The sequence below is a fragment of the Pelobates fuscus genome, chromosome 9 (genome assembly GCF_036172605.1).
Source record: "Pelobates fuscus isolate aPelFus1 chromosome 9, aPelFus1.pri, whole genome shotgun sequence".
NCBI classification, from domain to species: Eukaryota; Metazoa; Chordata; class Amphibia; order Anura; family Pelobatidae; genus Pelobates; species Pelobates fuscus.
Genome location: NC_086325.1, coordinates 87,859,101 through 87,885,351, shown reverse-complemented (window position 1 = coordinate 87,885,351; position 26,251 = coordinate 87,859,101). Strand labels below are relative to the sequence as shown.

The 26,251-nt window shown below is 40.4% G+C and overlaps 1 protein-coding gene across 1 annotated transcript in view; it reads right to left on the bottom strand.

Moving 5' to 3' along the window:
* Window positions 1-5,905: 5,905 nt before the first annotated feature.
* Window positions 5,906-26,251, bottom strand: part of SERTM2 (serine rich and transmembrane domain containing 2) — a 56,453-nt gene continuing 36,107 nt past the window's right edge. The window contains exon 2 of the mRNA XM_063430987.1: window positions 5,906-7,572. Within this exon, the coding sequence (XP_063287057.1) occupies window positions 6,811-7,095 (285 nt within the window). The 5' untranslated portion in view covers window positions 7,096-7,572 and the 3' untranslated portion in view covers window positions 5,906-6,810. The remainder of the gene's footprint in view (window positions 7,573-26,251) is intronic.

The following is a 26,251-nucleotide window of genomic DNA, read 5'->3' as shown; positions in this document are numbered from 1 at the left end:
CCCCCACACCTGAGCGGTGGGTGGGGGCCCTACAGTAAAATAAGGGGGTGGACCTAATGTCCTCCCCCCTGGCCCCCACCCCTTAGTGGTGGGTGGGGGCCCTAAATACTAATAAGGGGGGACCTAATGTCCTCCCCCCTGGCCCCCACCCCTGAGCGGCAGGTGGGGACCCTACATACCAATAAGGGGGGACCTAATGTCCTCCCCCTGGCCCTCACCCCTGAGCGGTGGGTGGGGGCCCTAAATACTAATAAGGGGGGGCCTAATGTCCTCCCTCCTGGCCCCCACCCCTGAGCGGCAGGTGGGGCCTTAAATTGGAATAAGGGGGGGACCTAATGTCCTCCACCCTGGCCCCCACCCCTGAGCGGCGGGTGGGGGCCCTAAATACCAATGGGGGGACCTATTGTCCTCCCCCCGGCCCCCACTATTGAGCGGCGGGTGGGGGCCCTAAAAAAAAATGTTAACCCACCCCCCCAGGTGACTAGGGGTCCCCAAATCCCTAGTCACCCCCTCCCCCCAAAAAAAATTAACCCCCTACCTACCCTCCTCACCCTAAAAATAATGAGGGGGAAACCTTTAACTAAGTACTTGTAAAAAAAAAAAAAAAACTTACCATTCGATGTTTTCTTTCTTCTAAAATCTTATTTTTTTCAGCCCCCCAAAAAGGCCAAATAAAAAACCATAATAACCGACGCATTTGAAAAAAAAAAGAAAAAAAAAAGAGCGCAATTTTTTTTTATCCATCTTCACCCATGGAGGGCTCCGCGCAGACTGAGCTCTGTAGGGTGGGGGAAGGCTTATAAAGCCTTGCCCTACCCTGCAATTAGGCTCAGAGCACTCGATTGGTGGGTTTAAGCCATCCAATCAGAGTGATCTGACAGGTAAATGAAGAGACTGACTGGTAAGTCTCTACATTTACCTGTCACAGCACTCTGATTCACAGCACATCAAGGAAGAGTTTTGGCGTGCCCAATCCTTTCTCTTTTCTTAGACTCATCTTTTCTCTTGTGTAGTAGAGTCCGGACGGCCTTCCAATTTTTTTCCCTCGTATTTACATTTCTTCTTCAGGACAGTCTATCCCGAACTATCCATGAACCCACAGGTTTACTGCCACTCTCCTGGAGCCAAAGGCAAATTAATCCTTTTTGTAGTTGCCATAGTGATGCATTTTTCCTTTCTCTTTACCTTTTTATCTTTCCTTCTCTTGCCTGTATCTTTCTGTTTCTCTCTACATTCTCCCTTACTTCACCTGTTTATGCATCCCCAAATATCTGACAGTGAGACTTCTCTTACTGGTGAGTCTTCTCTTACTGTTGCTTTGCTCAACCCCAGGGAGACTGTCAGTGTCCCTTCCTTTCTTGGTGAAATTGGCTCACATAGAAACATAGACTGTGATGGCAGATAAGAACCATTCGGCCCATCTAGTCTGCCCAATTTGTTAAATACTTTCATTAGTCCCTGGCCTTATTAGGCAAAGACACAATTATTTGGGTGCGCAAAAATGCATTTTCACCTGTGTATTCATAAATCCTTGCACTGGCCCTGAGGGACCTCACTTCGTGTCACTACTCACTTCGTTTGGTTTTGTGAATTCTCTCCCCCATCCCCCCCTTTTTTTATTTCTTCTCTCTCTCTTCCTTCTCCCTTTTCCTCTTTCTACTGGAAGTCTGCTTCCTCTGCTACCTCTCCTTCGTACAATTACAGTGGCTCGGCTTGACCTATAACTCTATTTGAATAATAATACGAGAGGGCTCAACTCCCCTCAAAAGAGAGCGAGAGCACCACGTGAGATATGCACTTTGCGCGTTTCAATGGCTTTTATTTCCAGGAAACGCACTTTATATAAAAAAATGCTCCTAGGTTCTCAAACAAATACTATGCATCTGACTAAAGGGGTTTCAATTCTTTTTTCATTGGAGGTTCCATTTTAAAAAGATGCAGAATTGTCAGATCCTGGGGGCAGATACCTCTTCCTGAAGGGCGTGATCCACAAGTCTTGGTTTACGTTTGCCAATTTATATCTCCCTAACAAGGAACAAAAAACATTTCTAGTAAATGCCCTGAAAGTGCTGGATTCCTTTAGCGAAGGCACCCTCATATTAGGCGGAGATTTAATGCACCACTCTACCTCAGACAAGCCTGATGATACGATTCAAATACCACCAACTGGTCCAACTGATCAAAAGCATACAGGATGTGGTGACTATTAACAGACTGCTCTCCACATTCAAAACATTGTGCACTCACACGTCTCCGCCACCACACGCAATCTCACTACTATATCACCTACTGATCACCCTTTAACACCTGAACAGTGGACCAACACCTTCACACTTGAACATAAATCCTCTATCTGTACAAAATACCAAGAAACCAATTACAAAATGGTATCCCATTGGTACAAAACCCCAAAGAAACTCACTAAAATACAAAATACATGCGCACCGGAGTGTTGGCGATCTGGAAGAGAACTGGGCACTAGGTCCACATGTGGTGGCCTTGCTCCCTAGTCCAACCTTTCTGTAAAGAAGTATGTGTTGTAGCCACGCTTACGGACAAATCGATCAACTTTTCTCTGGACACTTGCCTGCTACACCTCACCCCCTTACCACCAACTAGCTACATGAAATCGATACTTCCGTATCTGATAAACGCGGCATGTAGCCTTATGCTGACTTACTGAAAATGAACCTCAGCCCCATAGATTAGTACTGGATATACAGAGATGAAGATATCAGAAGCAAAGAGGAGCTCATACTTGCAGCTGTTGATAAGAACCACACTTACCACAAGATTTGGTTCCACTGTCTCCAATGGCTGGCAGCCAGGCGAATGCACCTTGGGCTCAAATCTCTGTTCCTGATCACATGGAGATGAGATATGTGAATAAACCTTATGGATCCCATGTCTACGACCCCTAACTGATTCCTTTATTCCTCTGATGGGGAGGCCTTTGGAGGGGGTGATAGGATGGGGTGGACGAGCCATTCCTTCTTTTCAACCCTGATTTTATCTCTTGTAAACCTGGTTGTGAGACTGGTTATAAGTTGGGTGTGTAGTGTGTGTGTGTTGTGTATTATTTGTTTTGTTTTTCTTATTCCCTACTCCCATTCTTTTTTACCTCCCTCCTCCTCGGTCTACTCTCCTTCGTCATTACTGTTTTCTACCTCCCATTTTTACTAGCTTGCACTCTATTACTAGGTGGATACACCTGCCAAAATGTACCCACTAGGAGAGATATTTTATTCTCACTGCTCACCTGTCCCATTTGAAAAATTTAACTGCTTCTTTAATGACTATTTCTGTATTATTGTACCTTGTTATGATCATAAATATGCTAACTCATCTTTGATTTACAATAGTTATGGTGATTTTGTCCCTTCCTACAGTGATTATGGTGTGGGTCTCCTTCCTAATGTTATTGCACCGCAGTACACATCCTGGACTTTGTTCTCCCTGCTCTGGCTGGATTTTATATGGCCCCTGGGGTGTATTGACTTTTAAAAACTCTATTTGTGCCTATTGTATTTTGGAGTACTGTTTCTGTCCCTTTAAATTATACTGGTACAGTTCTGCACTTTTGAATTGGCACTTCGGATGCCGCGGAAGTGCCGAAGTAGTCGAAGTGGCCGTCATTCGACATACGAGCACGTGGCGGCCATTTTAATTCAGTCGAACACGTTCAGCGGTGTTTGGTTGTCGAGTTCATGGAACTCAAATTGGATACGCAACGGCACGAACACCGCTGAACTTTACCTTCTCCAGACTGGAGTCGAACACTGTTCGACAATTCGAACTGAACTTTAACATTGACGGTTTGCACAAACGGTTGCCGTTAGTCTATTTGAACTGAATTTAACATTGGAAATAGACCGGCCGCACAGACTAATCCTCTGGAACTGCTTTGGGCATGAAAATGTGCGTGCTGTCAGTCAAATATGACTTCCACAAAACTTTTTTTCACCTGCTGGGTGATTTTTGGATATGTTGTTCACCCAGATCAGGGCTATCCAGGGATGTATAATTTATGGGGATATGTTTGTGTTTTGGAGCGTTTCTGGACTTTGGGTAAAAATTTATATTTTCTGCCTGTGGATAAATAGGTTATTTCATTAGCTAGCTTAATTATATAACAAGCAGAGGGGAGGGATTGCTGACTGTATGTGGGAGTGATCCTGTGTTAATTATTGTTCCCATTGGTTTGTGTCCCTTTTGTCCCTGTGTACCATCAGGTCCAGGGGGTGTGCCTCTGGCCTGAAAATGTGTATAAAAGAAATGCCTTTGTGCTCATTATACGAGATCTTCTTACCCTAAACTCGCAGCCTCGTCTCATGTTGTAGGGAATAGCTATACCTGCTATATCACTGCTAGCTCTTGTAAGAGCTCTCCCTTCAGCTATACAGCTATACTAGCTCCTCAGGATATCGGGTTGGAACTCTGCAGCGCTCTCCAGCTATGGGAAGAAGGATGACCAGACAGTAGATACCCTCACTCTATAGGGGTAACTGACACATTTGGTTTCTCTTATATTTGATACTCAAGAGGTTCCATGTATGAGATAAGCACCTTTATTTTGATTTATGTTATTAAATACAGCAATCTTATGCCAATAACCATTGCCATTGAATTAACAAAAAAGAAGGTGGAAAGTGCAGGACACGAGGGAATGAGTCTCTTACCTATACACATCGTCCATTACTATGAGATTTTTTGTTGAGGAGCTTGCTTATACTTTTATACAAACCTCACATTTCTGCCAGGTTCATAGTTGTTGACCTTTGTGATAAATCATATTGCTGTGAGTTTTATTGCTATGGAACTCTGTATTGCAATCATATACACCATATATATATATTTTACTGCTGTGGCGCAAAAATGGACATAGAAATCTCAGCTTTAAATGTTTTCTTCAAACATATTTTAGTGATGCATCTTTATTATTATGAAAAGTAAGACTATATCAGGTCTTACTAATCCATTTTGGCATACACAACACTTTCCATAGGATTAGGATGACTTTAGACCTATTTGTATCAGCACAGAGTAGCCATATGTTCATTCACTTCCATTATAACAGACACCTAATGGCTTAATGATGACTCCAAATTTATAGATATAGGGAAGGACTGCTAATGCATATCAGTTCATTCACACACAGAACATATCCTACAAATGTACCACAATGTATGGGGTTTCAGACAGACCTCAGTTAGAACCCATGATCACACTTGTACATTGTCCATAAACAATTGGCATGGAATAATGGCAACTGTATTCTATGAGCATCTTGTGGAAATCTCTTGCCTAGAGAGAGAACATCAGGTACAAGCAATAATATGTTAAGGAAGTCAACCGATCTAAATTAATAGAATAAAACATATTGCTGTGCCCACATAATCAGCAATAAACTATTTACCTCTTCAAAAGCTTCAGGATCCAAGCATTGATTTATTGAAAATACATCATGTTCCAAGCACTTGCCACATATCTTTGTGTTAGTTGTCATTGGATAAACAACCAGCAAGACCAATCTATATTAAATTTGTATATGACCAAGAAAGGGTTAGCTTTTACGAGAATTTGTGTAGACCCTGAGACAAATGTTACTTTCCTTTGAAGCAAAGAAAACCAATTAATAGTGTGGTATGGTCATAATATACAGGCACAAAATAGGTAAATTGTCTTTTTCTATATTTTTTGCTTTACTAAAAGTTGGGATTCCATTGGAAAAAAAATAATAATAATAATAATATATATATATATATATATATATATATATATATATATATATATATATATATATATATATATATATATATATATATATATAAATAAATCTGAAAAAATAAAATTGTAGTTTTAGAAAATAAAGCAACAAAGCAGATTTATTTTGAAGAACCGGAACTGAAATTTTAATGAGTCTTCATTTAAACTGTTAGCAAACCAGAAACTAATTAACCTTTTTTCATTATGAGTTCATGGTATCACTGGCGACCATAAATAATGGTTCATTATTGCTGTTCCATTGTTCATTCTCCCCTTTCATAGTTTCTATAACCTGCTGTCTTGCATTAGAACACAACTCAATCTGACATGAGAACACAAGAGGCATATGGTGGTGAATAGAAAAAAAACAGATTTTTTTGTTTTTTTTTAATCAAAGGCCATCTGCTGTCAGACTTATGTTTTAAAATGTATGATTTGTTAAACTACTTTGCAGACAATGTGATGTTACTGATAAACACAGTGAGTGTGCAGTACATATTGTGCAGAATTTGTGATTTGTGCTCAGTTATTTATTGCCATGGAAACTGTGCCTCCAACTCTACTGACCACTTAGCCCTTTAAACTATCTCGGTGGTGTTCTCCAAGGATAAATCAAAATCTAGCTATGTTGTAGCTGAACATTATGATGTGTTCATTGTTGATGGTATTATCATTGTGAACTCCTGATTACATCACCAAAAAGATGCAGCAAATGGCTCTAATCCAAGTCTCGGTTTTCAGTTATGACATACCAGAACTAAACATAAAATTATCACCCTAAACAAAAACCTGTTTTGCGTACATTGAACATTAGAGTTGCAACAGCTCTGCAGGTCATTAACTAATATTTTTACAGTGGTCCAGTCCTTAGAATTTTTCAAAACTAACATTTCAGATAATCCTGTAATAAGAAACATTTTTAATGTACAAAAGTTACTGTTCCTTGTTCAAACCATAAAAATTCGGCGGATTCTAGCATGTGACATGTATAATACATGTTTGCAAGATTAAGATAACATGATTAATCCTTTCTGTGATATTTTATTATGGGGTAGGAGACCTGCCTTGCATTTCAACATCAGTAAACTGTGGCATGGTGTCAGTGCTCTCAGTATTGGGGGTAATCGGAGAAATGACATGTTTAAGTCTTAGGAGCATTGTAAACAGAAGAACTAGAAGAACTGCAAGGAGCCCTAAGAATAACCCTACGTACATATACAGATTGGAATATTTGTCTGTAGTCGTGGCTGTGGCTTCTGTAGCGACTGTTGGGAATTGCTGGCTGTAAACAGTTCGGTTTCCACGGTATTTGAAATAGGCTTCAGTCATCTCTTGAGTTAGTTCTGATAAGTTCCTACTTTGCCTATTTGAGTAGATCAGAATAAAGCTGAGATGTTTCTTGCAAGCTTTGTATGTATGAATGACCAATATATATCTCACACAAGACAAATTAAGGTCACATTTTGATCATATCAATGCCAAACCACCATGATTCCAGAAATGCAGACATCAGCTACAAAGAAGCATCTTCTCCTCACACACAATGTTAAGTGTGAAGAAGTCTTTATTCTGAAGAATCCACAAATGTTTTCTATTGAGACTGTTTAATGCTTCTCAGAATTAGGTTCTTGAAGAGTAACAAGTTGTGCATCATTAGTTTCAGAGAGATTATTGAACCCTTGTTTTGTTGGCTTTATTTAGTACAACTTAAAATCGTTTGTCACCAACTGCCCTCTTTGTCATTGATGTCTCAGTCCTGATAAAAGTGTCTCCCTCCGTACTATTTCTTCTTCGATTTTCATGTTTCTGGAAAGAGAAACAACAAATACTGAATATATAATGACTTTTAAACATTTTGTTATAGTTTTTTTAAAATGCCCACACTAGCTCGGGTTTCATACCATTTGACTTTGCAATGAATGGCACATGCTGAGATTTTTTACAGGTGAAGACAATCTGTATTCCCTCATAAAGACAGCATCGATTGGAGAACACAGTATAGAGAATACTTCCAAAACATGACTTTGGAACACATTTCTGGCTCATTTTTTAATTAGAATATGCTTCTTTGTGCACACAATTTGTATTTCTCTCTTTTTTTCTATAGTATATTGTATGCTTTAATTTGCTTCTTCCTCTTCATACTATTTCTGTTTGTTTTCCAGCATTAAGAGTTAGCAATCCTCACAAGGCTAACTGATTCCCATTATCAGCTGGAAAAAAGACTTGAGAAAGAAGTGGTAGTTGAGTTACTTATTATTATTTTTCTCTAAATGCTATTTAGCGTCGGCATTTATGGGACAATTAAAGCAAATTAAAACAATATTACAAACCCCCATACATTCCTACAGTTTGTATTTTCATAGATAAACTGACTGCTAAACTGCATGGACACAGCATTCACATTGACATCCAAGTCATTGAGAGGAACAGGACTGGCTGAATGGTATTTTTACTTGTCTTTTTTTTAAGCAAATTATCACATTTAAACATTTTTTTTTTTTTTTTATAATTCTTTATTTTTGATATGCAGGTAGTTACAACAGTGCCTGTATCGCCACAACAGCATCAGCAGGCTCAATTTTCATGCACATAATATAACAGTGTTGTGGCATGTTGGATTTGCATATAATTTTTAAAATAATAAGGAATAACGAGTCGAGATATCAACATTTGGTTATTAATTATTCCGCTTAAGTAGAGCGTTGCTTCACAAGGCTTAAAAGTTAAGCTTACATTACGCCGGGACAGTAGGCGTCCCTGATTACTAATTAATGATAGGTAATATAGAATGTCAACGTTGAGCTCCTTTAAGTAATAAGTGTGATATGATAGCTTAGACTATGCAGTTAGATACAGTAAGCGTGTTACACATTCCTATGGACAGCAGGGAGGAGATTGTCTGGTAAGGCAAGTTTTTGTCTAAAGCCCCGCTTGCAACTGCAGTATACAATAAAAGAAAGTAAAATGTTAGATGCACATGGCTGCACAATCAGGACACGCTTGGAAGAAAATTTGCTGAATATATGCTCTAGTTAGCTTCACATTTTTATGTAATAGGCAGGATAATATAGAAAAAATAATGCACATTTTTATAATATAGCATGAGGCATACGCGTGAATGTGAGAACAGTGCTAGTGTTTGATTGTCTTTCATGACTTAAGCTTGTGGACTGTAGCACTGTGGTAGATGAGTATATTTCCCTGGAGGCCTCCAAGGTAAATCAGGCTTTGAGTCTCGTTATGGCAATTTGAGGGTAAGAGCATGGTAGCGCATTGGGTTAAACTGGGGTGGGTCTGGGCTCAGGGTGTGGGCACTGGGGGTGTATTGCTGGGGTACCCTGGTACCTATACTCAGCCTCGAGGTCATCCAATGCCATGTGGGGGCTCTGCACTTCCCAGCCCTGAGAGTCTCATGGTGGAGCCTTGCTGCTTTCCCAAGTGCCGGTCTGCATTCAGGGGTCGCTGTGGAAGTCCAGCTATGGAGGGGCGGCAGCTTCTTCTGCGTGGCTTCAGAGGCCGGCTTGCCTTGTGAGGCAGGCACCGTGCTGCAGCCCTGTCGGTTTGTGGCAGGCTGGTTGTGGCTGTATGTGCTGTCTTTCGCATGCTGGGAAGCTTGGTTGTTTTCCGGTGCGTGGCCCGTGTGTGCTGGGAGCCCGGTTTTGTGGTCCTCCATTTTCTGTCCCTCTGTATCTTGGATACTGTGGGTTTGTCACTGGAGCGGTGAGGCAGTGTATGAGGCGATTGATTTGGCTTGGTAGGTAGTGGTGCTTGTTGCTGCCTTCTCTCCAGCTTCTTCCAGAAAGCTGTGAATAGGTTGTCTAGTCTGGCTTCGAGGTCCCAGTGTGGGTGAGAGCACGTGGCGTCCGCCATGTTTTGATTCTCCGTTGCTTGGTAGTGCTCGTACAGTACCTGCTCATTTGTCCCATGCAGCAGGGTTGCCTCCCTGGAGTGGACCGGGATCACCCCCGCCGGTCCCTGGGGGGGGGGGGGGGAGTGGTAGTATGTCGCTGTGTCCGCATCGCCTGTGTCAGGACGAGGAGAGCGGCCGTCTCCCCCCATCTCAGGCTCCCGGTGCTGGAATCGCTTAAGTCTGCTATCGGAGGGTACACCAGCTCTCCCCTATCTCGGGTAGAGCAGTGTGGTGCTTGGGAAGTCGTGTGATAGCGATTTGCGGCAGGGAAAAAGCTGAGAACAGCGGGAGCTCTGCGAACATGCGGCTGTTCAGTTAGCAGGTCAGGCTCCGCCCCCACATTTAAACATTTTTTAGCAGTTGTTCGATGTAAAAGCACATAGGGTATACTAAAACATATCATTTTAAAAAGTCAAATTTCAATAAAATAAGGGCAGCTTTACCCAAGATAAATAAGGGCAGCTTTACCCAAGATCAAGATATTGACTTGCATAAACTCTTTAGTAAAAAAAAAAAAAAACCCACTGAGGATAAATGGAATATCTTCAAACAAATATTAGAAAAGTAAATTTATCAGTATATACCATTGTGTAATAAAAATAAAGGAAACAAATTGAAACCAGTGCGGCTTAGTGGGAAAGTAAACAAAGATATTAAAAATAAGAAAAAGGCATTCAAAGCATTTAGATCGGCCAATCAGAGGCATTGTATATAAGATATAAGCAAGCCAATAGTGCAAGCAAAAAGGTAATTCGATGTGCTAAACTAGAATATGAAAAATGAATAGCCAAAGAGAGCAAAACTAACACCAAAACATTTGTTAGTACATAAATTCTAAAAAAACAAACATGAAAATGTAGGTACAATGAAAACAGAGTATATATTAAGGAGGATCCTATGGTAAGAGATATGCAAGTGATTGCATTCTGGGGTCAAGAATGCACAAACAAGCACAGGCAGAATTAGGGATAACACATGAGAAGGACTTGGGAATTGTCATAGACAACATAATAGGCAACAATATGCAATGTCAATCGGCAGTCTCTAAGGCCAGTAAGATATAATCATGTATAAATAGGGTAATTCATTCTCAAAAGAAAATATAATTTTGCCTCTTTATAGATCACTGGTAAGACCACACTGTGTCAAATGCTCCTTCCCACGTACGTTTGCCACGGACTCCTGGAGGAGTGTAGAAGCCGGCCTTCTGCCCACCGACTATGGTATTATTTGTGGGGTCATTTTATGTTTTTATTATGTTTTGGGGTATTTTTATGTTTGTTTGCCTCTCTGTTCCTGGGAAATAATTAGCTTACCAGTCTTTAATGCTATTATCTACCAGGCCCAGAGATTCCTAGCTGGGGCTTTTGATGAAGAATATGTGTGTTTGGATGCATTAAACCAGTTGTACTCCCAGAGCTATGTGTTACTGGGAGCGGAAGGGCTATAATCACTGCTTAGCACCTTGTTCCATCTCATGGAGAATTCGTCGGGAAAAGTCCTTGTAAGGACTAGAGTTCCCAGGACTGTGTGTCATCCAGTCCCTGGGAGGGAATAGAGTTGGTACCCTATCCTGCTCCAGGACAAAGAGGCTCCAGGAGGACCCAGTTAAGCCATGGGAACTGGGGTAGCAGCGCTGAGGTTTTCCCCTGTTCCAGCTAGGAAGCGGTCCTTGGCGGAGGTACCCAGCCAGGGTACAGAGAGCTCTGCTACACACACCTTGAATATGCTGTGCAATTTTAGGCAAATGTTCTAAAGAAGGATATTATGGCGCTAGAAAAAGTGCAAAAGTGGGCTACAAAATTGATAAAAGGAATGGAACATTTTAGTTATGAAGAAGGTTAACACATTTAAATCTCTTTAGTTTGGAAAAACTGTGCCTCGGAGCAGTTATGGAAACATTATCCAAATATATTCTGGGCCAACACAAACCATTGTATGTAAATGTATTCATAAACAGGACTAAAAATAGGACACATGGTCACTCAGCATGGAAAAAAGGAGATTTAGTCTAAGGCAAAGAAAATATGTTTTTACAGTAAGAACAATAAGGATGTGGAATTAATTCTCTGCCTGAAGAGGTGGTTTTATCAGAGTCTATATAGATGTTTAGACAGCGATTGGATAAATACTTGCCAAAGCATAACATACAGGGATATAACTTTTTATTAGTGGGGTAATAGCTTCTTGATCCAATGAAATATCAAACTGTCACTCTATGGTCAAAAAGGATTTTTTTGCAAGTTGGTTGCAAACTTGGAAGTTCTTCAGACTGTGTTTTTTGCATTCTTTTGACCAACAGCAAATACAGATGTGAGATGGCTAAACTTGATGGACGCATGTCTTTTTTTCAGCTATGTAACTATGTAAAATTATATAACTTGCTTTCACATTCTATAGCTGTTTGTAAAAAGGTGTACTTAGCACATACCTGCAGTAGATATGTAGAAGCAGAGAGAATTCTATTTCTCCAGTATACATTTCATCCAAATAAGGAAGAATTTAAGAAAAAACTAATAGTCGGTGGGCTTATTTCCATGCATGTTTGTAAACACCAGCTGTTAAAGGAACACTCAAGGCACCAAAATAACTTAATCTAAATAAGTTGTGTGTGATGGTGCCAGGAAGCCTCCAGGCACATTCTTAACTTCAGGGGTTAAACCGTTTTCGAACGGTTTAACCCCAAAGTTGCCTCCAGCACCTGTCTCAGCTCCCCCCTGGCTGCATCCAGCTTCTGACATTTCAGAATACATTTTTGTGACTAAAAAAATACCAGAACATTTCTATGGTCCAATCCTGTCTTTTATGTCTACTGATGTATGTCTCAACTGAGACTGACCACCAACAAGTGTTTAAATATTGCAAATTAGGCAAAAAAAAGCAAATTTTCCAATGAATTACCATTGCAACTCAATCAGGATACAATATGTTTGCTACACTTCCACTGTGATCGTCGTAGCAAGTTATCCTTAAGAGTTGATTCACTAAACTGTGAGTCTCTTTTTGTGTATTTTTGCCTAAATTTTGACATTTTGTTGTCAATTCATTTCAATATTTCACTGCATCTCACACATATGATTCCTCATCCGATAGCTTCAACTACAAACCCACCGAACTACGTTTTTCTTGGATGGCAAACTTCTCACGGTAAACAAAAATACTTATTCCTTCTTCATGTCCCTTCTCTCCTATCCCCCCTTTTTTATCTCTTCTTCACAGCTGTATCCTTCCCACTTCCTTGCACCCTTTCCTGGCTGGGAGGCTGGGCGCTGGGAAGAGCTGGCCTGCCTTAGTTATTATTCCTCATGCTCTTTCAACAGCCATTGTTACATCCACTAACCACTGACTAACGATTTTTGTGACCACCCTGACATACACTCCCTAATCATTACTCCTAACCTGTCTCCTTCCAAAAAGGGGACTAATACTCTTAACCACAGCAATTCCCCTGGTCACAGCGTTGACGGTTACAGAGATTCCACACGCTCTACACGTTGTTTTTTTCTCTTTCCTTTCTTCTTTCCTCCTCTTTCATTTCCTTGAGCCAACACTCACACACTCCCTCTCACAGAGATTATCACCAACCACAATATCAGTTGGCAAGCAGATACCAAACTGAAGATGGCTCCTAATTAGTTATGCACTGCTCAACTGGATTCACTTTTTTGGGAGATAACTCATAGTTTTGCAAAATGGTATTCAACAGACACCCAAATAACTGGACAATTTGTTAAATTACGAAATGCATGCACTATCTATTCAGTCCAGTACCCGCACACTCACTCTACCCACGGTCGATACTACAAAAGTTGGTAATTCTCAAATGTGCTAATATTTAGCTTCATTCTTGCACTGTTTTTATGACCAACTGGTACTTTCTACTTGCTAATTTTTGTGAACTTGTTTTCATGTATCAACTAAAAACCTTTATAAGTAAAGAATTTAAAAAAATCACTACAATGTGCAATCTCAGGAATAATCCCTTAGCGTTTCCTTACATATGAGATATTTTTGAAAACAACATACACAATACTATTAAATAGACTTTAGTGCGTGGAATAGAAGTTTTTTCCAGTTAGATGTATTAGAAGTTTGCAGTCGATAACTTGTCATTTTAGCTTTACAAAGATAAAACCTTCCCACTATTTAGAGGTGTATGCCCATATTTTTCCCCGGACAGCTGTTCATTCCTCCCAAGCTCTTACAAATCAATGCTGCAGTCCCCACATAGGACCCCATGCCCAAAGAACCTGCCCTTAAAGGGACACTCCAGGCACCCAGGCCACTTCTGCCCATTGGAGTGGTCTGGGTGCCAACTCACACTACTCTTAACCCTGCAAGTGTAATTATTGCAGTTTTTTATAAACTGCAATAATTACCTTGCAGGGTTAACTCCACCTCTAGTGGCTGTCTACTAGACCTCCAGCGTTGCTCATTTCCCCATAGGAAAGCATTGAAATGCATTTTCTATGCTTTCCTATGGGGAGCGCTAATGCGCATGCACGGCATTGCCGCGCATGCGCATTAGGTCTCCCCGGCCGGTGGGCGGGATCAGTCTCGCCCACCAGCCGAGGGAGAAGCAGCGACGTGGGACATTGTTGCTGTCTCAGGTAAGTTACTGAAGGGGTTTTCACCCCTTCAGCAACCGGGGATTGGGGGGTGGGAGGGAGAGGGAACCTGCAGTGCCAGGAAAACTAATTGTTTTCCTGGCACTGGAGTTTCCCTTTAATTTCTGTAGCTGTATTGCCTCAACCCACGTCAGCAGCTTGATCTATTGTGGTGAAAGCAAACTGATAGCCTTGTTAGCTCTCGTTAAGGAAATCAGACCATCAGCTGTGCTGCAAACTGCACTAGCAAACACAGAATTTCTCTTCTGATTCTGCAGGGGTTATTACCCCACCTCATGCCATTCACTCTTGGTATTACATTCATTTAGAACTGGAGCCCCTGAGGTATACAGACAGAAACCACTGACAAATGTACCAACAAGCACATAATGACAAACGGCATCACAGGGAACACAGAGACAGCCAGAGATATACTGAATGGTTTAAGCTATATTTAAATCAGAATGGGACACTTGCTCTCATTGACTGACAATCAGATGCAGCAACACTAGGGACTCACTGAGCAGAACAGAGGAAGATTTTTCACATATAAATTCTGTTAAAATGGCCAAATTCCAACCATATTTACTAAAGCAAATTCTGGTATGAATTTGCACAACCTGACCGAAATCACACCAGTCAGTCGGATGTTTTTAGCTTCTGGTTTAAAATCAGTGCTTTTCACATCCAAACTCTATACAACGCATAGGATCTGGATTATATACAAAGCATGATTTTAAATAAAATCGGGACCAAATACATATTATCATAAGTTTTGCCTTTTTTCAGCCAGCAGACAAATAGTTAACAATATATCAACAAAGCAAGGGTCAACCATATTATGGCTGGCCAGTGTTTCTGAGTGTTTCTAAAATATATATTAAAAAAAAAATTGCCCCCATCCGCCATGCAGCAAGCGAAGTAATGTTTGCAAAACAGTGAAGAGCCAGTGGTGGCTCACTGTGATAAAATCTTGCAAATGGGAAGCTATTGCTGCCCAGTTGCTAGAAATGACCATGGAGCCTGTAAAATACTTTGGGGAGACCTACCACAGGTTCCACCTATACCACCACTTGTGGACAACAATACATGCTATTGTGCACCCCTTCCACCCATGGTTAAATCTCATAATAGGGGACGGACATGCTATTGATAGTGCCAAGTAAGGGGTAAGGGGTAATCCCCCATAGGTGCTCTGGCTAGAGGTTCCAGAGCACCTAGCTAATTCCTAATAAAAAAGCCCCACCTACTCCCCTCAGGGGGGCCAATAAATCTAATACCTGTAAAAAAACATACACATAACAGGGGAGATAAATATGTAAAATATCATTATATGCTTTTACGTTTTTCACATTTATCTCCTTGTTGTTTGATATTTGGAGGATTTAAAGAAGTCCTTGGATATTTATATATTTCAGGATATGTGTTACCGTATTTTTCGCTCCATAAGACGCACCACACCATAAGACGCACCTAGTTTTTAGAGGTGAAAACACAGGAAAAAAATATTCGGAACTGTCTCATAGTGTTTCTTACCACCCACTCCCCTCTCCTGTCCCATAGTGATCTTTAACCCCCCTCCCCTGTCCTATAGTGATCTTTAACCCCGCCTCCCCTGTCCCATAGTGTTCTCCCCCCCCCCTCATCCCATAGTGTCCCCCTCCTCCCCTTGTCCCATAGTGATCTTTCCCCCCACCCCCCTCCCTCCCATATTGTCCCTTAGTGCTCCTCTCTTCCCCCCTTGGTCCCCGGTAGGTTTACTTACCTGTATTGTAGCGTGACCGACCAGAACAGATTTCAGTTTGCTGTAATGAATCCGCACTTCCTTTCATTCCGTCTGGAAACAGGAAACTGAAATTTAAGTTCCTGTACCACGGTGCGCACTGTTCTGCCGGCCCACGCTACAATACAGGTAAGTAAACTTATACATTCGCTCTATAAGACGCACATAAATTTCCACTTACTTTTGAGGTGGAAAAATTTATAGAGCGAAAAATACTGTCATTATTTTTCTTTACACTGGGTGTTTTTACAAGTGTTTGTTTTTTTAGTGTAAAAAAAAAAATTATACTTTTCTTCAACCCCAACATAAAAATCCTTTACATCTCAACACTACTAGTAAAAGTTTTAAAAAGTCCTGAATCACAAAAAAAAATGAGGAAAAAGTTAAAACTGATCCACAAAAGTAATCCATCTTCATCCATCATGAGAGACAAAACTTGCCTGTCAGAGCATTCTGATTGGTTGGTTGCAATTGTGGGAAGGCCTGAGTGAAGATGGATTACTTATTATGGCAATTTCTTTATTTTTTTTTTGTTATTTGTGGCATTCTTGTATTTCTAATAATAGCATTGGGATGTAATGGATTTTTAGTTGACTTTTGTGGGGCTGTAGAACAGAATACTTAGGAAGAAAAACGACTTCTGATCTAATGCCTGTATATTGTCAGTCCATTATTAGACATTTGCCTTGTCATGGTCTCTAGTAGTCAAAGAGTACGTTTTGATTGTGTTAGTTTTTTTCTCAAATTTTATTCTAGGCTTGCTTAACGACTATTTTGATGTTTCCAAACCCGACTTTGGCCGTCTCACTGTCTCACTGTCCCGTTGTCCTGCTGTATTTCTTGACTTCGGTCTATTCTTTGACAATTCTCGCATTTGTCTATGTAAGTTTTGCCAACTCTAATGATCAATTCTCTTAGCTTTTCTAGATATCAATTTTGGTAACCCCCACAAATCCCAATATCCCCATCTGAAGCCCATGAGTGTGTAGGATGAACAATAACATGTCCACCTGCCATAGATAGGACATGGTTCCCTAACCTCCAAATAGAGCACTATTTGGAGAGGAGATTGGGGAGGCAAGGAGGCATTGGAGGATACCTGGGGCTTGAGATTGTTCCCTTCCCTAAAGGTCTGGAAACCCCTTATGTTAAACCATGACTAAGCCGCCGCACACCTAGAACTCCTCGACAGATCGTTAAATTGCTGCAACCTGGTAACAGGCTGCACAATCTTAAGCAGGCTGTAGCTCGGGTGTGGTTTCTGCAATCGTGGCACTATTTAGACAGTGAGGGTGCTTGATGATGAGCTTTTCAAGGATATATAATGTGTGGTAGAAAGGGGGTTCTGGCACAGCACACTGTGCATAAATGATAGGAGGATTTCTGGTGCTTGTTTTGTATAAATTTGGCAGCTGATACTTCCCAAACCAGAGTCTCTTCTTTCTGGCTGTAGAATAGGTAATACTGGAAAGGGGTGAAGGGAAGCAGCACCTTCAGGGTGCTAACAGGTTCGTAGACTAGTGAATATAGTAAAAACACACGCCTATGATTAGCTCCAGAAGTATTTGCCTGGGCGGCATGATCCCTGCATGTGGATATGTGGGTGCTTCTGGTCTTTTGAGGGTGGGTGTCCCAGGTCAGTGGGTTGCTTTGGTATCAGGAGTGGGTGTATTTATCATTAATTGCAGCATGATATTCTCCAGTATAGAAATGAACGCTTAAGCACAACTAATGAAGCCCTTGATTAGTTGCGTCTGGTGTGCTTGAGACAACACCTATTTGCATATTTGTGCTGTTGTGAGGTATTCTGATCAGGAGAAGTCATTATAAGTTGCAATTTCAATTGACTTTGGGGAAACAGCTTGAAGCATTCGTTGTGTTGACCTATTACAATTGCTTTACCTACAACATAGAATGTGACGGCAGATAAGAACCATTCGGCCCATCTATTCTCCCCAATTTTTGAAATGCTTTTAATTAGTCCCTGCCCTTATTTTAAGTCTCGGATAGCCTTATGACAATCCCACGCGTGCTTAAACTCACTCACTGTGATAACCTCTACCAATTAAGCTGGAAGGCTATTCAATGTGTCCACTACCCTCTCAGTAAAGTGATACTTCCTGAAATTATTTTTAGACCTTTGCCCCTCTAATTTAAGACTATGTCCTCTTGTTGTGGTAGTTTTTACTTCTTTTAAATATAGTCTCCTCCTTTACTGTGTTGATTCCCTTTATGTATTTAAATGTTTCTATAATATCCCCCCTGTCTCATCTTTCCTTCAAGCTATACATGTTAACCTTGTAAGCTTTATCTTGCAATCCATGAACCAGTTTAGTAGCCCTTCTCTGAACTCTTTCCAAAGTATCAACATCCTTCCAAGATATGGTCTCCAGTACTGCGTACAATACTCCAAGTGAGGTCTGACCAGTTTTATGTACAATGGCATGAGCACTTATCTCTCTCTACTGCTGATGCCTATCCCTATACAACCAAGCATTCTGCTAGCATTTCCTACTGCTCTATTACATCGTCTGCCACCTTTAAGTCATCTGAAATAATTACTCCTAAATCCCTTTCCTCGGATATTGAGGTTAGTAGGGTATCAAATATTCTGTACTCTGCCCATGGCTTTTTACGCCCAAGATGCATTATCTGGCACTCATCCACATTAAATGTCAGTTGCCACAGCTCAGGTCATTTTTCTAATTTACCTAAATCATGTGCCTTTTGGCTTACCCCTCCTGGACATCAACCCTGTTGCAAATTTGAGTATCATCAGCAAAAATACATACCTTACCATCAAGACCTTCTGCAATATCACTAATAAAACTATTAAAGAGAATGGGTCCAAGTACAGATACCTGAGGTACCCCACTGGTAACTAGACCTTGCGTTGAATATACTCCATTGACTACAACCCTCTGTTGCCTGTCATTCAGCCACTGCCTAACCCATTCAACAATATTGGAATCCAAACTTAAAGATTGCAGTATATTGATGAGCCTTTTATGTGAACAGTGTCAAAAGTCTTACTAAAATCTAGGTAAGCAATGTCTACTGCACCACCCTGATCTATTATTTTAGTTACCCAATCAAAAAAATCAATAAGATTAGTTTGGCATGATCTCCCTGAAGTAACCCCATGTTGTGTCTGATCATGAACGCTGAAGTGATTTTAGATGTTCAACAATCCTATCCTTAAACATGATTTCCATGGTTTACTGGCCTATAGTTGTCCGACTCCTCCCTATTACCTTTCTTGTGAATGGGTACAATATTCACTAATTTCCAGTCTTCTGGGACTACTCCTGTTAACAATGATTGGTTAAATACATACGTAAATGGTTTTGCTAGCACACCACTAAATTATTTTAATAACTTTGGGTGTATTCCATCAGGCCTCATCGACTTATTTGTCTTTACTTTTGACAGTTGAAATAGAACCTCTTCCTCTGTAAACTCATATCTAACAAATTACCCATTTGTCCTTTTTCTTAACTGAAGTCCCTCTGCTTCATTTTCAGCTGTAAATATTCAACAACAAAATGTACTGAGGCAATCAGCTAGACCTTTATCTTCTTCTACATACCTTCCTTCTTTTGTTTTTAATCTAACTAATCCTTGTTTTACTTTCCTTGCAAACAGCTGAAAGTCTGTACATTTTGACAATAAACCTGATTTTCAATGTGGATTAAATAATTTTAGTTACAGCTTTGTAGTGGATGGGTGTGGTGCTCATGCAAATAGAAATCTGGTCTGAATTGAAAATACACATACAAAAAAGGAGATTGGGACACACCTGGAACATGCATTTCTTAGCAGTGGAGCTGCCATAAAGATCACTATATATATAAAATACAGATTAGGGAACATCAGGGAGGAAGCTGACCTGTCGGAGGTACTCAGTCAAAGTACAGGAGCTCCATCACAACTACTGTTACATTGATAATGTGTGCAAGAACCCAAGTGGTAAGGTGGCATATTAATGTACCTGGATTTACATGAACCGATAGCATTGTCAATCAATGCATGTGCTACATTATTATGAGAATTGCCTTATAATTTTAAGTGACAATGTTTCGTAATTGCAAACACATCTATACAACATATGAGAGCATGACTTTAATACTCTTATATTAAAATTCTCAATCTCTTTCTCTCCTCTGGTATATTTCCATCGCCCTTCATGCAACTGTAACCCCAATTCTAAAGAAGCCCAATCTTGACCCTAACTCCACATCCAACTATCGTCCTATCTGACTACTGCCTTTTGCATCCAAGATCCTTGAAAGAATTGTGTATGCGAGATTGACAGACTTCCTCGAGTCCAACTCTCTGCTAGACCCGCTTCAGTCTAGTTTCCGCACTAAGCACTCTGTGGAAACGGCACTGACCAAAGTATCCAATGATCTACTCGCTGCAAAATCTCGTGGTCACTACTCTATCCTAATTCTCCTTGACCTGTCTGCGGCTTTTGACACTGTTGATCATCAACAGCTTCTTCTCATCCTCCGCAATATCAGTCTACAAGTTATTGCTCTCTCATGGTGCTCCTCCTACCTCTCCCAGCGCTCTTTCAATGTTTCTTTCTCTGGCTCTGCTTCTTCTCCCCAACTCCTCTCTGTTGGTGTCCCCCAAGGTTCAGTCCTTGGTCCCCTACTGTTCTCCATCTATACTGCCTCCCTTGGTAAACTCATTAGCTCCTTTGGCTTCCATTATCATTTCTATGCGGATGACACGCAAATCTACCTGTCCTCTCCTGATCTCTCCCTGCCCCTCTTGACTAGTGTCTCTGACTGCCTCTCTGCTATTTCTAACTGGATGGTTGCCCACTTCCTTAAACTAAACTTGACCAAAATAGAAATTCTGGTCTTTCCTCCCTCAAGTGTTGTTACTCCTGTGTCTGTCTCCCTCCAAGTCAACGGTGCTACCATCAGCTCCACCACGCAGGTTCGCTGCCTAGGTGTTCTCTTTGACTCCGACCTCTCCTTTAAGCCTCATGTTCAATCCATCACCAAATCCTGTCATTTCCATCTCAAAAACATTGCGCGCATCCGCCCCTACTTAACGCCAGATGCGACTAAGGTGTTGGTCCATTCCACTGTCCTTTCTCGCCTTGACTACTGTAATCCGCTTCTCAGTGGTCTTATGTGCTCCCAACTTGCGCCGTTACAGTCCATAATGAATGCGGCGGCGAGGCTCATCTTCCTGTCCGCCCGCACCTCCCATGCCTCACCCTTCTGTCAGTCCCTACATTGGCTTCCTATAAAATATAGAGCTCAATTTAAAATTCTGGTTCTTGCTTTCAAATGTCTACATAATGCTGCTCCCACCTATCTATCCTCCCTTATACACAAGTATGTCCCGTCTAGGCCCTTACGATCTGCTGAAGACTTACGTCTATCTTCTGTCCGTACTCCCACCTCTGATGCTCGCCTTCAAGATTTCTCGAGGGCTGCACCGTTCCTGTGGAACTCGCTTCCCTCCTCTGTTAGATGCTCACCCAGTCTCCACTCCTTCAAAAAATCATTAAAAACCCACTTCTTCATAAAAGCGTATCAATTAAACTGTTAATAGCTCCCAACTGATTCCTCTTCTGCAACTGTCACTAGTCTAATACTATCCTTACCTTTTTGTGTCATTTTACCCCACTCCCTCTAGCATGTAAGCTCATTGAGCAGGGCCCTCAACCCCTCTGTTCCTGTGTGTCCAACTTGTCTGGTTACAACTACATGTCTGTTCATCCACCCATTGTAAAGCGCTGCGGAATTTGACGGCGCTCTATAAATATCATCATCATCATAATAATAATAATATTATACATGATAATAAAATATGTCTCATAGGGAGCTATTTGATGATTATGACATATTGGAATTGATGACGGAATATTCTGATTTTATTGTGGTAAGTCAGGTCAACGATAACTAATATAAAAATCATAATTATTTCTGCTCTGATATAGCTGTTAAAGTTATGATTATAAGCTTATAATGTGACAATTCCTATGATAATTCCTATTAGAGAACAGAAACAAGAGCTTCTTTAATGTCATTAGAATTCAATTCGCTGTACAATAAATAACATCTTAAACTCATAATGAGACTTTAGAAACATACCCTAGGATGTCATCAACCACACACCACAGTACATTTAGCAGTTGATGGAGTGGAATTGTTTTCTGTTTGTATAATTTTCATCACACTAGGCACAGGGCATGACTGCCCTCCTGTATAGTGCATAATTTAGCCTGTCTTACTATCCTTAATAATGTTTTTATCTACCAAGAAGCTGGACTCAAATACATTCGTATGAAAAATAATTTCATTTTTGTCTGAACTGGATTTCATCTGTTTGTTCATTCATTTTTGGCCGAAATTCGGCCATTATTTTTGTTCTATTAATTAACCCCTTTAGGACCAAACTTCTGGAATAAAAGGGAATCATGACATGTCACACATGTCGTGTCCTTAAGGGGTTAAATTCCGATCTTTTCAGCACCCGCATCCTGCAACCATTTATTAAATAACTTCCTAAATTGGTACTCTTATTGGATTGCCATATTTAATGGTGCCAAATTAAGGAGCTGTTTAGTAGATACAGTTGTGCTCAAAAGTTTGGATACCCTGAGAGAAATTGTGGCATTTTGGAATTCATTTTGAAAACATGCAAAAAAAAAAAAAAAATTTATTGAAGGATATTGATCATATGAAGCCATTTATTATGACATAATTGTTTTGGCTCATTTTAAAATCATAATGATAACAGAAATCACCCAAATGGACCTGATCAAAAGTTTACATATCCTTGATTGTTTGGCCCTGTTACAAACACACAAGGTGACACACACATGTTAAAATGGCAATTAAAGGTTAATTTCCCACACCAAGGTTAATTGCAAGTAGTGTCTGTGTATAAATAGTCAATGAGTTTGTTAGCTCTCACGTGGATACACGTGGATACACTAAGCAGGCTGGATACTGAGCCATGGGGAGCATAAAAGAACTGTCAAAAGACCTGTGTAACAAGGTAATAGAACTTTTAAAGATGGAAAAGGATATAAAAAGATATCCAAAGCTGTCACTTATTAAAATGTGGAAAATTAAGGTATCTATTGATACCAAGCCAAAGTCAGGTAGATCAAGAAATACTTTAACCACAACTGCCAGAAATTATTTTCCAGATTATAAAGAATGAGGATACAATATGCCGATACTTATACAAAAATTAGCTGCATGGTCGAGTTGCCAGAAATAAGCCTTTACTGTGCCAATGCACAAAAAAGTCAGTAACAATATGCCCCACAACACCTTGACACACCTCACAGCTTCTGGCACACTGTAATTTGGAGAGACCAACATTTAGCTTTTTGGTCACAACCATAAGCGCTATGTTTATAGAGGGGTCATCAAAGTCAACAGTGAAAAAAATACCATCCCCACTGTGAAGCATGGTGGTGGCTCACTGACGTTTTGGGGTTGTGTGAGCTCTAATGGTACGGGGAATTTTGTGAAAATTGATGGCAAAATGAATGCAGCATGTTATCTTAGGATGCTCTTAGACTTTCCAGCATGACAATGACCCTAAGCACAAGGTCAAGTTGACCCTCCAGTGGTTACAGCAGAAAAAGATGAATGTTATTGAGTGGCCATCACAGTCTCCTGACCTTAATAACATCTAGCTACTCTGGGGAGATCTCAAATGTGCGGGTCATGCAAGATGACCAAAGAGTTTGCATGACCTGGAGGCATTTAGCCAAGACTAATGGGCAGTTATACCACCTGCAAGAATTACGTGCCTCATAGACAGCTATTACAAAAGACTACACACGGTCATTGATGCTAAAGGGGCAATACACAATATTAAGAACTAAGGGTATGCAGACTTTTGAACAGGGGCCATTTAATTTTTTTTTCTATGTTGTCATGTTTTGTTTTATGATTGTGCCCTTCTGTTATGAACTACAGTTGAACATGAATCCCATAAGAAATAAAATAAATGTGTTCTGCTCACTTATGTTTTCTTAAAAAATAGTACAGATATTACCAATTCTCCAAGGGTATGCGATTTTTGGGCACAACTGTAGCTTCTCTTTGGTACTCTTATTGTAATCTCACATAAGGATTAGGGAGCTATCTTCTAAAACACTGAAGGACCAAAATTATGAAAAGCCCTTCATTTTTCTTTTTATTTTGGTCTTTGGGACAACTTTTCTAATACTAGGGGCATGTCTACAAAACCACCGAGTGACGTCTCGCTGTCATAAGAAAAGACTAGCAACTGGGCAGCTATTGCTAATCCAATAAAGGGTAAGCTGGTAAAGCTTCCCCATGCCCCAATGGTGGTGCAACTATTTAAATAATTAACTGTGGGGCCAAAGCTTCCCCCTTTACCCCCACCCATGCCTTGCGAGTGGGGCTATTTAACTAAATGTGGGGCCTGTTGTCCCACTATAAAAAATAATAACAGAGGAACACAGTGCCCTCACCCATTGGCATATGATGGGTGCTCTAAATGATAATGGGGTGTGGAACTATTGTATACTCCCAGCCCTCCTCATTGGTGACAAGTGGGGGGCCCTAAATAATAAATGGGGGGACCTATTGCACCACCAAGCATTGAGAGAGGGTGGGGGCCCTAAATAATGTGGGTGGACCTTTCACCCTAATAATAGTGAGGGGGCAATAAACGAAATACCTGTAATATAAAAAAAGTAATATGATTAGATGTATTCTTTTTTCTTTCATTTTCTTTTTCAAGCCCCAAAAAGGCCAAATAAAATTCCATAAAGTCATGTTGAATTATTAAATTAAAAAAAGGACCTTATTGCAAAAAAAACAAAAAACGCGCTGATGAAAAAAATCCAGTCAAATAAATTAGTCCATCTTTATCTTATGAGGGCTCGTTGCAGACTGAGCTTGCAAGACAGGGATAGCCTTATAAAGCTTTCCCACATCATGCAATTTGATTGAGAGCTTAAGCCAGCCAATCAGAGTGCTCGGACAGGTTAATCTTGAGGCTTACCTTCTATTTTTAAATATTATGTTGTTTACGCTCTTATTTTCTCACATTGATTTCTGTATTTCTATCCTCATTGGTCTTTCCAGAAACCATGGCTGCCTCTCTACACTCTATAATAAATGCTGCCAGGCTTATTTTTATCGCCAAGCACTCCTTTCTCATCTCATCTTTGTCAATCATTACTACACTTGTGCATGGCAAACATTTTAGAAGTTTTTGGATCAGAATATTTTGTGCTAGAAACAATTCACTTAGGGGTGAAAAATGTTTCGACCTCAAAATGCCAGGAAGCGTGAAAATAAAGGAGAGAAAAATACTCAACAGCACTCAAAGTGTAAGTTAGTGGTTCAAAGTTGTTGTTCAGTGGCACAGGCTACTAGTAATAGGCACATCAAATGGCTTCCGAACCCCAAACCAACTGAATTTACTCTCCTATCGCACTTCGCAGACGATTCATTTTTGGACAAATTGCAGTTCAGACAGAAACTAATCACCAAGTCTAATCATTACATTGCTTCATGTGCCCTAATTCTTACCAACAAAGCTCTCAACAACTCTAACCACTCTACATTTTTTCATTAATTCATAGGTATACCCTCTCTCAATACTGCTAACTCCTGCTTTTGTCAGGCAGCTCCATTCCTACAAAAAAGTCAGCCTCTATTCTTCAATCTATTCTTCAATAAGAAGTTTCTTAAAACACATCTCCTCCTGGCCTCCTGGGCTAACAGCCACTTCTCAAACCTATCTACTACTCTCTTATGAGTCCACACTCCCATTCACTGTCATCTTTCACCTCTGCCACTGTCCTATCCAGCTTGTCTCATTAGTTGTTAAATTTCCCTCTCTATATGAAAGTGCTATATAAATGCCAGCAAAAAAAAAAAAATAACCTTCATTAAATGGACCTCATATCATCAAAACATTCAGAAGAGGCTGAACCTCATATGATAAAAAATTCAGAATAGGTTGAACACAAGACATAGCCTGCAAAATGGAAGCTGCTTGTTAAAAAGTTACAAGATCAAAATCTATACTGGACTAGATACCAGGTGAAGAATTTACTCACAAGGATCAATGATAGTCTATGTCTCCATTCTATTCTTTAAAGACCAAAACTGATTGTATTAATTTCTGTTGGCTTGTGCAAAGCTACTGATG